This window comes from Mchenga conophoros, linkage group LG3, assembly GCF_057382185.1.
Source record: "Mchenga conophoros isolate Kocher_MC1m ecotype Shallow Benthic linkage group LG3, M_conophoros_male_GT1.1, whole genome shotgun sequence".
NCBI classification, from domain to species: domain Eukaryota; kingdom Metazoa; phylum Chordata; class Actinopteri; order Cichliformes; family Cichlidae; genus Mchenga; species Mchenga conophoros.
In genome coordinates this window covers 69,345,913-69,362,508 of record NC_140528.1, presented here as the reverse complement: position 1 = coordinate 69,362,508, position 16,596 = coordinate 69,345,913, and the positions used below count along the sequence as shown (strand labels likewise).

General features: G+C 39.9%; 2 protein-coding genes across 2 annotated transcripts; one reads left to right on the top strand and one right to left on the bottom strand.

Moving 5' to 3' along the window:
• Window positions 1-3,390: 3,390 nt before the first annotated feature.
• Window positions 3,391-8,072, top strand: LOC146580317 (claudin domain-containing protein 1-like). Its single transcript, XM_085266984.1, has 4 exons — window positions 3,391-4,196; window positions 5,067-5,174; window positions 5,359-5,496; window positions 6,204-8,072. Exons 1-4 carry the CDS (start codon window positions 3,905-3,907, stop codon window positions 6,422-6,424), a joined length of 759 nt encoding a protein of 252 aa, XP_085123110.1. The 5' UTR covers window positions 3,391-3,904; the 3' UTR covers window positions 6,425-8,072.
• A 2,123-nt stretch (window positions 8,073-10,195) lies between these two features.
• LOC146580316 (N-acyl-aromatic-L-amino acid amidohydrolase (carboxylate-forming) B-like) lies at window positions 10,196-15,174 on the bottom strand. Its single transcript, XM_085266983.1, has 7 exons — window positions 14,959-15,174; window positions 14,346-14,644; window positions 14,062-14,257; window positions 13,891-13,984; window positions 13,696-13,803; window positions 13,490-13,602; window positions 10,196-11,826 (listed from the first exon to the last, which is right to left on the bottom strand). The coding sequence occupies exons 2-7, from the start codon at window positions 14,603-14,605 to the stop codon at window positions 11,581-11,583; spliced, it is 1,017 nt and encodes a 338-aa protein (XP_085123109.1). The 5' UTR covers window positions 14,606-14,644; window positions 14,959-15,174; the 3' UTR covers window positions 10,196-11,580.
• Between the last annotated feature and the right edge of the window lie 1,422 nt (window positions 15,175-16,596).

Here is a 16,596-nt window from a genome sequence, read left to right as displayed (position 1 = left end):
GAGAGAGAAAGAATGTGGATGTTTAGGTTTTATGACTTTGGAGAAATGGTCAGACACTTCGAGATTTGCCGGATACCCTCCCGTGCACATGTCCCGTCCGGAAGTTTGTAATGCTCAAAGTGTCTATTGAATAAAGAGATTGTTGATTGAGCATTAAACACCAAGTGTTGTTTTTCCTTTAGCCCAAAGATCAAAGAATAGGGACATTCAACAAGACCAAGCAAACTGAAAGACTTCCAAGCGATGCTTGTTATTATTTGGCTACCAGTATGGTGTTTCAACACCTCAGTACAAACCTGTTGAGCCATCTCATCAACTTTAAGAAATCTAACAAATGGGGGTTGTCACATAAGGTGTGAGTCAGTAACACTTTGGAAAACATGCAGATAATAGAAGGGGACTGAATAACTTTACATCTCATATGCTTTTCATTCTGGGTAAGTTTCTTTTTATAGTACAATAATAGAGAGCAGTCGTTATTGTTTTTCCTTGTATGATGTCCAAGAAAAAGGCTTTGCTTGCTTTTTTTGTACATTTTGTACAGCATTTAAATTTAGTAGAGAAAGCAAAAAGACAACAGATGAATACTGAGGGTGCAGACTTTAGTCAGATTCAGGAGAATAGCATTTTAGTGAGAACATGCTCCAAGCTAAAATGTGATTGACTCATCAAATGCAAATGCCCATCATGCAAGAACTATTAAAAAACAGCAGCTTTAAGTCTCGGTTCCAAAAGGTTAACTGACTTTTTTGTATAGTAACTTTTTTTGTTACTATTAAAATGGCTGTGCTTTTATTTTTGTTAAAAAATTACAATATTAAAGTGAACTGCTATTGAAATTGTATACAAGATCCTAACAACTGCAACAGCTGTCTTGTTTATCGGCACTTGAGAGACAAGTAAAACCGGAAACACCAAAAAGAAAACACATAAACTGATTCCCAGCACTCACTGTGACTGTTGCTGTTGTTCTATTTTGAAACATACTGACTCATTGACTTCTTGTTAGTCGATGTTAGTCTTATTTTGTTCATCATTTAAAAATGTAAAAATCATAACTTACTGTTATTGACAAATAGTAGCAAACGTTTTGTTTCCTTAAACAGAAAACAAAGAAACATCACAGTGCATGTGTGTGTGTTTCAAAGTAACGCACAGTGATTTTCTTGTACAAGTTACAGATAGATAGATGCACAGATAGACAGACAGGCTGGAGACAGAAAAAAGGGAGTGTCTATAAATAAAACCTGTTGGCATGACATAGCAAGAGAGGCGCCTGTGATGTGTACAGTGGAAGAAACAGCTTCTTCAGCAGGGAAAATAAAGGCAACAAGATTTAAAGGGAACACATAGGGAGGTGGACTGTTTGAAGGAAAGAAAGAAATGGTGAATGGCCTGTATTTGTATAGCGCTTTTACTAGTCCCTAAGGACCCCAAAGCGCTTTGCACATCCAGTCATCCACCCATTCACACACTGGTGATGGCAACATTGTAGCCACAGCCACCCTGGGGCGCACTGACCGAAATATTTTTCTTTTATTGTGAGATGGCTTTTTAAATACCCATTTTCTGTATTTTTGGATAGTCTGCATTTAAAACTACTCAAGGGAGACATGATAAGAATAACAACATTTAATCTTATTAAAAAATACAAATATAAAACTAACCCCCTTATAGCGACAAATTGGCTACTGAGTCTTTTTTTTTTTTTAAACAAACAAAAACAAAACAGGGTTTAACATGTTCATTTCAGCTGTAAAGTTGGCCATTTTTTATCATGGGAGTCCATGGTGCCTGATTAACTACCTTGCAAGAATGAAATCACCATTGGAGATTTTCAACGCGCATTCAATCGACCAGAAGGTCAACCACATACTCAGGGGTGCTTTCTATTTAACATTCACTACTAACAACTCACCAGTAAGCCTGCCCAATGTGGAGGGCCACGAGTGGCAAATTAATTAAATAAATATATAATTAAATAATCCATTAAATGTGTCATTATTAAGATACATACATGTCTATTCATTTCATTTAAAACATCAGTGTACTTATTTGAAATTGTATTTATTTGATAGCACATTTTTGGGGTAGCTGTAGCTCGTGTGATAGAGCAGGTCACCTACTAACTGGAAGGTTGGTGGTTTAAATCCCTGTCTGCTCCAGTCTCCAGTCATCTGGAGTGTGAATGTTAGGTAGAAAGAACTTAAGAAAAAGTGCTTGTAATGAATGAGACAAGGTGTGTAAAGCTCTTTGAGTGCTCAGATAGAGTAGAAATACACTATATCAGAACCAGTCCATTTAATGATATATTTCATTAATTCATTTTAGCACTGGAGGCCGTGCGGCCTACATTTGTACATAATAATTACAGGCTGGCAAAGCTATAGGCCAAGTCTTGTTTTCTGCATACCACACAATGTGATTTTAATTATGGGCCAACTTCTCACCTACTTAATTTTATTAATAATCAAATCGAACCAAATCTATTTTTCAAGTGCCTTTCACTTGTTTAAACAGTTAAGCGTGTTTCAAAGTTTTACAAAGCACATTCGAGGACTGAAACAGCGTCAGTTTGGGGGAGGGGGGGGGGGGTTACGCATTCAATGCGTAAAAAAATATAGCGCAGTCGGCTTAGATCGGCGATAATAACAGTAAGCTTAAGACGCTTTATATTGTAAAGTAAGGACCCTACAATAATACTACTAATTTTAAAGGCATTAGTGGGTTTGGAGGACATTTTTCTAACGCGTAATTGACCAAAGTGTTCGAAAAGTTAAAAAAAAAATAAAGCTGGACGATCACTGGGCAGCTTTTGAGACTAGCTAGTCCCAAAAGTCCATGTTTACCGAGGCAGCACTTTGTCAGCCTGTGAGGGTCTGTGGCTGCTCACCAGGTACGCCAGAGGGGGGGCGGTATGAAAAGAAAAAAAAAGAAGGCTTGGACACCGCTAGCATAATGGACAGGTTTTTGACGGGGCTTCCACACAAACGCAAAGCAGGAGATGAAGCATCGCCAAATGTGTTTCCAAACCAACTTCCTTCCAAGCCAAAGACTAGAAAATATGGTGAAGCATATCTTCCCCTTGGCTTCACCTGCACAAGTGCCAAAGTAGGTCTCCCCTGCAGAATTGCTTTTCCCCTGCATCGGGAGCAGCGCTGGGCTGTCCAAATCACGGACAAACAGTATCCCACAATTGTTTATGTTTTTGAACCTATTTTGCACAGAGAGGCATTTAAAAAATGTATTGATAGCAATTTTGAATATTATTACACAGGAAAAAAACATTTTCCTTGTAAAACAAAGGGGGACCTAGCAAAAAAAAAGTTTTGGAACCACTGAGGTACGCGCTATTAAACGAGGCTATTTTTAATTTGTGCTGACCGGCGGAACCGGAAGAGAAAACCGCAGGGATTAGTGTGTTTACAACTCCTAGCATCCTGGGTGCATCAACCTGCCATCAGACACATGCAATTTGCATTTGCAAGCTGGTGGGCTTAGCCTATCGTATAACAGCTTCTCTTTTTGCTTTCTTTCCTGGATTGTTGTTTAGGTGGTGGTGGACTCTTGTTGTTCTGGAACCGTCGCAGCGTCGGGCCACCCACCATCTGTAGAAGTGGGACAAGGGAACAGATGGCGCATCCAAGCCGGGCTGCAGGGTTGCTGACGCTGAGCGTTCGTGCAGAACTGGAGATCAGTATCAATCATTAAAATAAAGCACTGCCGCTGTATACAGCACAGTGCGTTTTTCAAGGTTACCAATGCCAATGTGGTTGCGATAGAAGCGAGGGTGGGGGGACTGGAAGCATCGTATGTCGACCAAATTGAGGCGCAACGATCGGGCGACGATTTGACCGCTGGCATCAACTTAATCCCTTCTGACGTGTCTCTGTCTCGGTGAACAATGGTTGACAATCGCTACGCCACAGCTCTGGTCATCGCCTGCGTGCTGAGCATCATAGCCACCGTGTATCTGTCGGTGGCAATCGGAACGCAGCACTGGTACCAGTACAGCAGCCCCACGGTGCGCGGAGAGGCCAACATTTCCGAGTTGCGCTCGCTGTACGAGGAGTTCATAGACGGAGAATTCGATGAGAAAACCTACAGCGACACGTTGTTCCGTCTTAACGGGACTGTGGGCCTCTGGTGGCGGTGTGTGCTTGTTCCTGCCAACGCTCACTGGTACAAAGAGCCAGGTATGTATATGTGCTGACGTCAGTAGCACAGTGTCCTTGTAGCTTTACGTGAAGTTGGATCATTCACGTCTCAGATGGTTTAAACTATACAGAGATGGCTGCTGCTCTCTAATTGAGCATCTGGTCTCAGGCAGGTGTGGTATATTCCCAGGCCTCTCCTCTGTTTTCATCACATCTCTATGCAGAGCATTTTATTTTGTTTCCCACTACACAGACTTAGACAGGAAATCAATTCCAACCCTGTTCCTCCAATTATTCATTATAGGGTCACGTGGGGGGGCTTGACCCTGTGCCAGCTGTCACAGGGCAAGAGGCTGTGTGCATCCCAGACAGGTCTGCCTGTCCCCTGCAGGGCTGACACATACAAAAAAATTATTCATAGCTACAGCCAATTTAAAATCACCAGTTAACCCAACCCCACTAACTGCATGTTTTGGACTGTGGGAGGGAGCTGGCCTATCGGGAGAGAACACACCTAAGCACGGGGAGAACGTGCAAACTCCAAACAGAGTGGATTTTCGCTTTCTGGTGCTAACCACCACACCAACATGCCATTCAATTTTAACCACTGTTGCCAATTAGTTTGATCACTCAGTTTTTTTGATCACCAATTTCTACCTGGGCCTTACGATCACTTTCATTTGTAGGTGAAAAACCAACCGTACAGTAGGTATTTCCTGTCGTGCTTAACGCTATATTTCTCTTCATAATGTGAGAAAGTTTTCTCAGGGCTTTCACATTTCCTTTACATTTTGTGCGCATTTGTACAACCAGTTTCTCCACAGGTAGTACGAAACTCAATGTTTGAAATGAAAATTTAATTCAAATGCACAGTAAATGGAGTATAAACGGGAGCCTGATCTCTTGTAGGTGCCAAGATGGTGCTGGAGTGTCGAGGCTTCACTCTACCTCAACAGTTTACTCCAAAGTACAAAGAACCAGGGAACCACAACAGCGGGGAGGACATGGTGCGCACATGTAAGCTCAGCCACAAGTTTATGCTTTTTAAAATATGCAAAAACCACACTTTAGCTGTGAGAATATTCTATATTAGATTCAGCCTCTTGTCTAAGTAGTGCATTACTTACATCTGATGTTGAGTACTACATTAATCCCAGTCAGGGCAGAATCTTATCTCGCACATCCCTCTGTGTGTGCGCAGATCTGTGGAGGTGCCAGTTTCTGCTGCCGTTGGTGTCTCTGGGTCTAGTGGTGTTGGCAGGTCTGACTGGATTCTGTGCCTGTCTGTGCCGAAGCCTCACACCAACTCTTGGAATAGGAGTGCTTCACATGCTGGCTGGTAGGAGCAATGTTGAAATCCATACATGTTGTCAGACTGTGCAATTAAACATTTTAATAAGGGTTCAGGGATGTAAACTTTTACATCTGAAAGTAACTCTACAAACTTATTTAAATATAGTTCTCTCCATGGTTTGTTATTGCTTTTGTGAGGCATGAAAATCACAATGACATAATCTAGTCAGTGTCCATTTTTTTATGCACAGTCTGTGGTTATAGTGCATGTTGAGTCAATCTCACATTGTCATGACTGGGAACCAAGCAGATCTGTTGGCAAAGTGGACCTATCATGCACATTTTCAGCTTTTATTCTTGGTAACTAAAAGAAACTTGATGAAACATTCAAAATAATCTTTATTTTTCAGTTCAACCACCGTCTGAAACACACTGTTTGCATTAAATTTAACAAGCAGAGTGTTTCAAGCAGTCTGGAGCTCAAGCTTTTAGCTCACAGCGAATACTTTTCCATACGAGAAGAAGGTTTCCATTAATATTATTTCCTAATAGTCGAGCTTTTTCCACATTAACCAATCTAATGTGAAACAAGCAGTGATGCTGCAAAATGATAAATATACTATCTGGACGCTTAGCATTTGACTTATTACGAAGTGAATACCAAACTATAAGCACAAAAATTTCTACCTAAACATAAATTTGAAATCTGATAAGTGATTAAACCCTAACTAAGTGTGTCTGTACGCCATCCAGGTCTCTGCACCTTAGCCACAGTGTGCTGCTACCTGGCGGGGATGGACCTGCTCCACAGGGTGTCGATGCTACCCGACAAAGTGGACGGCTCTCTCGGCTGGTCGCTGTACCTGGTCCTCATTTCTTCACCTCTCCACATGATGGCTGCCGCCCTGCTAGTGTGGGCGGCGCGCAGCCATAGTCAGAACTACTACCGCATGACTGCCTACCGGGTGGCATAAACTGAGATTTAGCTCTGGATCTTAAGCCCTGTTTAGAGTCTGACACCAAGATTCGTTTTCTTAATGAGTTGTGGGGGTTTTTTCCTCTACGTGTTTTTGTCTCTCAAGGATTAAGAATTTTTGCATGTCCTGTACACTAATGACCCTTCTTGCTGCGTTAACAGATTTGATTTTTATCTCCTGGGGGATGGAAATGGTTTGCAAATCAGATTTACCAGAACAATATGTAGTATACGTGTGCTTCAGACTAACTTGAAACGAAGTAGAGAAGCATTAGCAGTGCCCTACTTTCATACAACATAAATTTTATCAAAATCTCCAAAGTGCAGGTCAGTCACATCGGAAAAGTAGATATATTGCGATTTATTTTCATAGTTTAGTTCTTTGGAGGCAGTGATAAGAAGGCATGACCCCGTGAACTGCATACCTGGTATCAGAGTGCCAGATAAATTTAAAAAAAAAAATCTTGTTTGGAAGAAAAGTAAAAGCAAGTTCTTAAATGACAGTTTACACAGGTTTCATGTGTACTGACTTCAGTTTTCCTTCCTTCTCATCCCATCTTATCAGATTACAGAGATTTTGTGATATTGCTGTTCTTCCTGTTTGTCATAAGGGCACATGCGTACTGCACATTTTTAAACATCTTTGATCTGTTGAAAATTGAACAGGATTTAATTTTATCTTTTAAAAACGTCACAGTTGTTGTCATAGTTTTCTTCAGTCCAATATAAATCTTCCATTGTAAAAATATAATCAAGTCAACTGACGTATAATGGAAAATATTTTAACTTGCGCAATTTTTGTTGATTTTGTTGATGACGTATTTCGCAAAGGAAGTCAAATTTGTAGGTTTTTTTAATTTAACCAAAAAAAAGCTGCACACTGACTACTGTTCCTTGATATGTGTGATTTTTATCATTTAAATGGCGATGACAGAAGGCACTTTAGTGATAAGTAAGCACACTTAGTAATAAAAGAAGTACTAGAGTCTGGGAAAAGTGTGTATTTACAGACCTCTGCTGGTGAAATTTTCTAGTCTGCCACACGTGATTGCAGCTGAATGTGATGACGTTCCTGTTCGTTGCACTTGAAGAATGTGGCCACAGGTTTGTTGTATTTACACAATGTTCCCATGACTAGAATTTAATTTACAATTCTGTTTCAAATCCTCTGTTGTTGTTGTTTTTTTACTTAAGTTTATTTATTTATTTATTGTTTATGGTAGTTATTATGTTCAGACTGTGTGTATAATTTGTTTACTACACGATGTATGTATTGCATTGCTTTGTTTGCTTTTTGATCACATCATGTTGTGACTGATTTTTGTAGAAAAAAGTGAAAACCACAGTAGTGCTCATTTACTTTTTTTTTTTTTTAGTTGAGCACATACATTCATGAAAGTAATTTTCTTAGTTCATATTTGGGTGTTTTTTGTTGTTTATTTGATCGATGTATGTCCCTCAGCTGACGGATTAATGTGCTGAAAAACAAACAAACTGTTTTAGTCTCATTTCCCTGGTTGGCACTATGAATGTACTTTAAAGGCCATATTATGATAAGCTACAGCATTTCTTTGCACCTAAATTAATTTCAAACATATTCTGACCATTGCTGTAGTAATCAGTAGTCAATTTCTATATTTTTAAAATGTAAATATTAAAATAATTACATTTGGAGAGAAAAAATACCACTATTACCCACAAATTCATGATATCTGTTTGTGAAATATCACTGCTGATAAAGATTTATGAGCTTCATGAATATCTGAAATGATGCACTGTTCGTCTCATTATGAAACACATTGTATTTTACACATTCACCCTTTAAATACTGGAAACTCAATCCCTGAATGCACACTACCATGTGTTGTTTGTGAAAGAGTGCTTAATCCCCCTGTTATGAGCTGCAGCAGTTGATAACTATGTATTTAAATATCGTGTGTGAGTGTGAACAAGCATAACACATGTCACCATTTCAATAAAAAGTTTTGTAAAAACTGAATTCAGTCATCAGTCTCATGTGGTTAACATCTTTTGATGCAAATTCCTGCTCATCAGCTTGTTGCTCCTGCTCTGCCTGCACTCGGATTGCAGGAATCATCACCGTAGCCCAACTGTCGCAGAGTGAGTCACTGAGTACATCCTGGACGCGGCGCCAGCCTCTTGCACGGCTTCCTTTTTTCTTTTATATTTTGACTTTGCTTGTACAGCCAGTTTCTCCTCAGGAAATAGAAAATACACCGAGATTTAAAAAAAACGACTGCAACGTTTGAAATGAATGTAATTCATACAGTAAATGGAGTTTAATGTGCTTAAACACTGAAATAACTGATCTCTTGTAGGTGCCAAGATGGTGCTGGAGTGTCGAAGTTTCACTCTACTTCAACAGTTTACTCCAAAGTACAAAGAACCAGGGAACCACAACAGCGGGGAGGACATGCTGCACATATGTAACTTCAGCTATACTAGTGCATTAATTACATGTGATGTTGAATAATTACCCCAGTCTATGCAGAAGTTTGTGACATGCAGAGGAAGGTACTTAAATGCCTCATTTACTAATAATCTCACATCTCCCTCTCTCTGTATGCGCAGACCTATGGAGGTGCCAGTTTCTGAGCAGGTCTGACTGGATTCTGACTTAGAATAGCAGTGGTTCATCTGCTTTCTGGTAGCAGACGTGTGCACTGTGGTCACGCCAGCATCGAATCCATCCAAGTTACATGGTTTATTAAAATAATCAAATTACAGCATTTACATTTATGTTAGACTACTTTTAATTAACTGCTTTAGCCCACATACAATGAAAAAAAATCTTGTTCATGAACTGTGTAGTATGTTAACACTATTGGAAGTAAAAATATCTTGAACTCCAATTTTGAAAACACAACTTTCTTTTTTTTTCTTCCTATAAAGCTGTGACTTGTATTATGAGTTTGTGGTCTGGGAGAGAGTCCTGTAACTCTCTGTCTGCATAATACAGAATATAATGACCTATGTTGGGCAATTAATTATATAGTTGCTTCTTCAAAAAAGTAACTGAGTTTTGCAAACAACGAAGTTTATTTGCAGCTGTTTAACCTAAAAATGCAGCCAAGGCGTTTTTCTAGAATTTACAGAACAATCAGCTGTTCTGCATCAAATCTGATGCCACACAAATTATCTGTGTCACTCCAAAAAATACTTTCTGTCCACTATGAGATGAAGGAGAACAAAGGCCTGATACCTGCAGGCCTGACAACAGGAGGTGTATCACTCCTGTAACACCTGTAACATTCAGCAGTCACCTCAATGTTCTGACACACACAACAAAACTATTGACTACACTGCACACTAACTACACAAGATTTGCGCTAAACGTCGCAAGTCACAAGTCTCTCACATCTCTAAACACTCCTAAACTTCCCCCCAACCAAAGTAATTTTTTGATTTTGGTTTGGTTTGGTTTTACGTGGCCTATCAACACAATTTAAAAACTGGGATTAAGTCCACACTTTTTCCGTCAATTGTTCCGTCTGTCCTGCTCACATCTTCCATGGTTGTTCATGTTGTCATTAATGTGGCTTCACTCCACATCAGCCACGCTGCTTTGCTAGCTAAAACACCGGTGTCGGCACATAAGGACGCTGTCATAGCCTGTCAGCGACGTTGATTAGCTGCGAATGTGAATCGCATTATTGGCTGGACTATGGAATAAGGTGGCATCATTCTAATCCCATACGGGAGCAGCCAGTCACTGACTAACACTGCAAAACAGAATTGTTAACGTATTTATTTTAATTTCAGTTCAGGTTAGATTTCATTTCTGTGCGCAGAGACCATGCCGCATGCGCAATTGCGCACGCGCAGCTTAGAGGGAACATTGATCTAAAATTAGGTTATTTATGTAAATGTAATTTCAGTTTGACAAATACTTTCAAAGTAATTATAACATTGCAAATTATAATTATATTTTGCTTTATACCTTTTTTTGGGGGCAAACAAAATACCCAGCCTATTTTATGTCACAGTGAATTATAGATTTGCCATGCTAACCGTGGCAGCTAACAATATCAATAGTCAAATGTCCATAGCTCCACAGAGTATGGTTCAGTCTGTTGATTTGTTTTACTTTTTAAAACAAAATGTCAAAAGGTCTGAAAACTATAATGACATAGCATGGTCACAGTGTCCATCTTTTATATACAGTTTGTGGTTGTACAGCATGTCACGATAGACGGGGAACAGAGCAGAGCCATTTTGAAAGTGGACCTATCGTACACATTTCAGCTTGTAGTAGCCATCTGTAAAAGAATATCTTGGCATGATTCACAGTTGAAACTAATCCTTATTTATTTAGTTCATCCACTTTCAGCTACTGGGCACACCCCGAGTATAACAAAAACGCACATGCTTTTTGTCAGCTGGGCCAGTTGTTTCGTAATGGGTTTTTTTTTACGTAGCTTCTTTGGAACAGACTGAAAGAATTTGGCCTCGGGAAGAACAACAAAGGCAGTGACACTGATTACTGTCATTGCAGTATGTTCCCATGATTTCAGGGGAACATACTTTGCATACATTTCCGTAATTGTTTCACTCAAGTTATATTTACTCATTTAGAATTTATGCTAGTTTTTAGTTTCAGATTGTGGTATAATTTTACCCAGTGTACTTTTTTTGATCATATTTATCATCTTGTCACGGATTTTGTAGAAAAGGAGGCAAATACAGTAGTGCTCATTCACTAATTTGTTTTGCTGACCGCTTACATTCAAAAAGTAATTTTCTTGTGAATTGGTTTTTAATCTGGTGTTTATGTTATTTATTTGATCTATATATGTTCCTCAGTTGACTTATTAATTTCAAGGAACCTGAAACAGTACAGTGACTGTACTTTAAAGGTCATGTTATTACAAGCTTCTTTGCACTTCATTTTGAACATATCCTGATCATCGCTGTAGTAATCGGTAGTGAATTTCTATTTTTTTAATTTAAATATTTAAAATAATTAAATTGCCTATGAATTCATGCCATCTGTTTTTACACATTCAATTCTTACTAGAAACTTAATTCTTGAATGCACAGTGGCATGTCTGTGAAAGATAACGCATGCCATCATTTCAATGAAAGCTTTTGTAAAAATTTAATTCAGCCATCACTCTCGTGTTGGAAACGTCTTCACTCCTCTTCTTCTGATGCAAATCCCTGCTCATTAGCTTGTTGCTCCTGCTCCGTCTGCACCCGGATTGCAGGAATCGTGATGCGCCTCTTTCTTGCCAGGGAGAGAGCGATGCCCTTCTCGTAGTAAGCGCATTCGTTGATGAAGAAAGGATAGAGAGGTTCAGTGCCTTTATACCTCACTGTTTCTCCTGAGAACGTCTGGAACAGGGGGTCTTCAGGGTGGAGCAGGCAGAAGTCTCGGTCCTGTGAGGACAAGCAGATGGTTTAGGTGCTGAGCAACACCTGTCGGATTTAACAGGATTAACCATAAATACATAAAAGTGCCATAACAAAGCTCCAGTGGCTTAAAGTGCAATATCATTAAGTGATGCTAGGTGCTTATTTTTAAATGCAAATAAAAAAAATCATATGTCATATGTCAGGAGCTAAATTTAAGAAGTGCAGAACAGTTTAAAAATACAATATACCAGACTGATAGTTATGCAACCATCCTATTCTCAGTAAACATCTCTACCAAAGCCTCCTCAGGTTGGTTGTGTTGACAAATTTAACGAAACTCCCAGACATTTCCAGCACATTTTTATTTTTACTTCAGCTTTTTTCTTATTTCAGTTTTCACTAAAGTTTCCTCAGTTGACTAAAGCTTAAAGCAGTTTAATCTATGTCGTCCACATTACACATTTCCCTTAAAAACCACAGTGTAAAGTATAATGGATAAAGACATTTATTTATTGCATCTGCCTGTACAGCTGCTTCTGACATTTAGCGGTGTTAATCTTAAATAAATTGAACTGACTTGTTGTTTTTTTACTATCGAGGTTGGCATTGACCCAGTCAGCCTGCCTTTTAGCCACATGAATTAACTTAAAGGTGTTAATTTTTAATCCGGTCACCTTTGGCCATCCTTTTCCGTTTGGATTCCAAATAGGTGAAACAAAGATTTCAACTTAACACAAACCCTTGACAGGTATCATCTCTGGGACAAAGCTCCTTTAATAAAAAAGGCCTCACCTTGTGTTGTAATTGTTTATACTTTACAGTAAAAGAAAACGCACACTGACTGAATGAATCACTTCTGGACAGCATGTGTGGCGACAGGCTAAATATAAAACTTGATTCATTCTTGCACAAACAGCTTTTGAGTTCAGACTGTGATTATTTTTCTTGGGACAAAGGGCCTTTCTTCTTCTTCTTCTTCTTCTTTGTTTGTGTTTTGTACATGTCTCGTACTTTATTGTTATAAAGTTTGTTTCCGGTCACCTTTGGCCATCCTTTTCCGTTTGGATTCCAAATAGGTGAAACAAAGATTTCAACTTAACACAAACCCTTGACAGGTATCATCTCTGGGACAAAGCTCCTTTAATAAAAAAGGCCTCACCTTGTGTTGTAATTGTTTATACTTTACAGTAAAAGAAAACGCACACTGACTGAATGAATCACTTCTGGACAGCAGGTGTGGCGACAGGCTAAATATAAAACTTGATTCATTCTTGCACAAACAGCTTTTGAGTTCAGACTGTGATTATTTTTCTTGGGACAAAGGGCCTTTCTTCTTCTTTTACAAGGATTTTCTTCTTAATTCTTCTATTTTATTGTCTCTATTGTTATTATTGTATTACACTGTAGTTTTTAATTTTATTGTTATTGTTAAGCACTTTGTGCAGCATCGGCTGTTGGAAATGTGCTATATAAATAAATCTGACCTTGACCTTGACCTTCTTCTTTGTTTGTGTTTTGTACATGTCTCGTACTTTATTGTTATAAAGTTTGTTTCTGATGTCATGTGCGCCTCTTCATACTTTACAGCCTCCCTGGTTATGTCTAACTTACATAATTGCTTGGCAGTAATTCAGTGTTTTGTTCCGAGGAGTTTTTTGCTTTTAAGTGAAGGTATCTCAGGCCGTACCTGGAGACAAGGATGAATGGCTGCTGTGATATTGCGGGTCTCGCTGTCTCTCGGGTAGTCGATGTGTTTAACCATGGTGAACACGTCCACAAATCCTCCCTCAAACACATTACCTGGTAATAAACAGAGAAGGTGGTTGAAACCAACTGAGAGCCTCAAAGATGCATTGTTTCAGCTCAGCCCGTAATATGTCTATAAAAATGTACCTGAGTTAAAGAGGCGGACCCAGTCAAGCATGTGCTGGACACCCACTTTCATTGCTGTATAGATGTTTGACCTCACCACGCCGTGAGGCTGAGGGCCGATCTCCATGGCTGCAGATCAAGGATTTAAATTGAGAGTTATCACGCACTAATGCCACTTTTGACTAGACTAGATTTATAAAAGCTGTAAAAACTTACCAAAGCCATGTTTTCCCAGTGAATCAAGGGAATAGGACTCTTTGTTGGACACATCAAAATGTAGGAATCTCATTGGTGTATCTGGCATCTCCCTCTAAAAAAACTCAAATTTTAGCTCACAAACATGCAGGGCGCAAAGATTTCACTAAACTAAGAAGCTGGTTTACTCACTTGCAGGTGTCTAAATATGTGCAGGCAGATCCAGTCACAGTCAGAGTATCCGATGAAGCACAGGCCCATGTTGGCAGTGGTGTTGTGGAGGTCGCAGACCAGATCCACTGCCTCCAGACTGCCCTTGGGTCCTAGCAGGGCGTTCAGCTCTCGGGACCTGATGATCTCATAGGGGGCCATGTCTGAGAAGGGACCACTGCGGGATAAAGAAAAATACAAAATAGCAGCACGCTCTTTGATTTTACAACTGACACCATGAGTGTTATCTCTGATTGTTGCCTTACTTGAGGGTGGCGTGGGTAAAGCAGCGGTTCAGATCAGTGTCTACGTATCGGCGACAATGCTGCATTGCCCGCGGGTTTGACAGCACCAGCAGCACCAACGCAGGCTTCGAGTCCTCCTCTTGCTCTTTCTTCATAACTTCTCTCTGCAGTTTCAGCAGCTCTCGCACCAAATACACACCGGACAGCTCATTGCCATGGGTACCTCCACACACGGCGACCCGGGGCAACCTTGGCAAAGGCACCATCTGGTCTACCTCCATCTGACTGAGAGCTGAGAGACTTTCCTGACTTATTGAACACTGTAAAGGGACAATTCCAGCTTAAAGGCACTGTACTGTAAATCAGCACTGAGATGCAAGACTCTTAAGGAGAAGCTTGATGTAAATCAGGGTGAACTGCCAGCTCAATATTCACAAATTATAGATGAATGAACGACAAGGAATAACACTGTACATTTTACCCAGTCTACCCCTCGCTGTTACCTTCCTCTTCCCTCTCCCCCTGCCGTTTACCCTCTTCCACCCTCTCCCAGGCTTTCATGCATTTTCACTGATTCAGCATTCCCATCCCTCCCTCTGTTCAGGCAGTTGCTGCCTGTTATACAAACTCTCACCGTTTCTCAACCACCTCCTGTCCACTGCACTGCACTGTACCACACTGTGTGGTAGGAAAGGGTGTGTCCCGAGTGTGATGGAGTGTGTCGGTCGCTTCCTGTAGTCACAGCATCAGTCAGGTTAGATGAGCTGAAAAGCCCCTCCCCAGCTTTCCCCGTATTCCCTGTTTCTCTTTGCCCCGTGTATAGGATGGTAGGTTCCAGTCTGCCTTTCAAAAAAAAAAAAACTGGCTAAAAATAAATCTGCTGGCATGACACAGCAAAGAGAGGTGCCTGTGATGTGTACAATAGAAGAAGCAACTCCTTTGGAAGCAAGCAGGAGATTTAAAGGGAACACACAGGGAGGCGGACTATTTATAGACAAGTACATATAAGAAGTCAAATAGATTTTCTATTATCGTCAGGTGACTTTTCAAATACATATTTTCTGTATTTCTTTCTATTTTGTAATAGTTTTTACTAATTGTAAAAGTAGCTCAATCAGAACTGCGCTTCAAAGTGTTTCGATCAATCAAATGGGAAGGGACAGATAATTGTCACGCTATAAATGTAATGGATAAATTTAAAGAAAAGACCTTTTGTTGGTGAAAGGTGATGAAAAGTGTAAGAAGTGTACATGAAAACTCCAAAAGCAGGAAAAGCCCCACAGGAGGCTTGTTTTTACCCCCTCTCACCAGCGCTACTATGAAAATATACCAGTTTTGTTAAGTGGTTCATTTGGTTTATTTTCTCAGAGGGCATTTAAAGTCCAGTAACACACATCCATTCTGAGGCAGGAAACGCTATCCTGTGGCTCATTTTGTGGTGAGTAGCACCCTCTAGTGGACAAACTATATAACAGTATGCCTGTACAAAGCACAATTTTTCCATTCAAACATGATATTTATCAGATAATATACTCAGTGTTGACCTGTGAAATACACTAATCTGCTCCTATGACTTTAATTTTGAACCTTTACGTGTAATTTGCGTTGCCATTGTGTAGTATACATTGTGACTGAAATCCAGACTTTGAGCTTTAATTCAAGGGGTTTAGCAAAGTTTTCTTGTTTAGGAATTACAGCCTTACATATAAAACACAAAACGTTATATAGTAACCTGGTCAACTGACTGGCCAGCGATTTCATGGCCCAATGAAGTCTATTCCTGTATTATTTCTTTACAAATTAAACACATAAAAGATTTGGAGCTAAGTCCAAGTATTGAACTAGTGCTGGGTAGCTGTTCACTGGAACTTTAAATACACTGAACAAAAATATAAACGCAACACTTTTGTTACTGCTCCCATTCCCCATGGGATGGACGTAGAGACCTAAAATTCATTCCAGATACACAATATAACCATCCCTCCCAAACAGTGGTCACAAATCAGTCCAAATGTGTGGTAGTGGGCACATCTGCTATATTGAGATAATCCATCCCACCTCACAGGTGTGCCACATCAGGATGCTGATCTGACATCATGAGTAGTGCACAGGTGTACCTCAGACTGCCCACAACAAAAGGCCACCCTGGAATGTGCAGTTTTGTCTCACAGCAAAATGCCACAGATGCCACAAGCAATGAGGGAGCGTGCAATTGGCATGCTGACAGCAGGAATGTCAACCAGATCTGTCGCCCGTGCATTGAATGTTCATT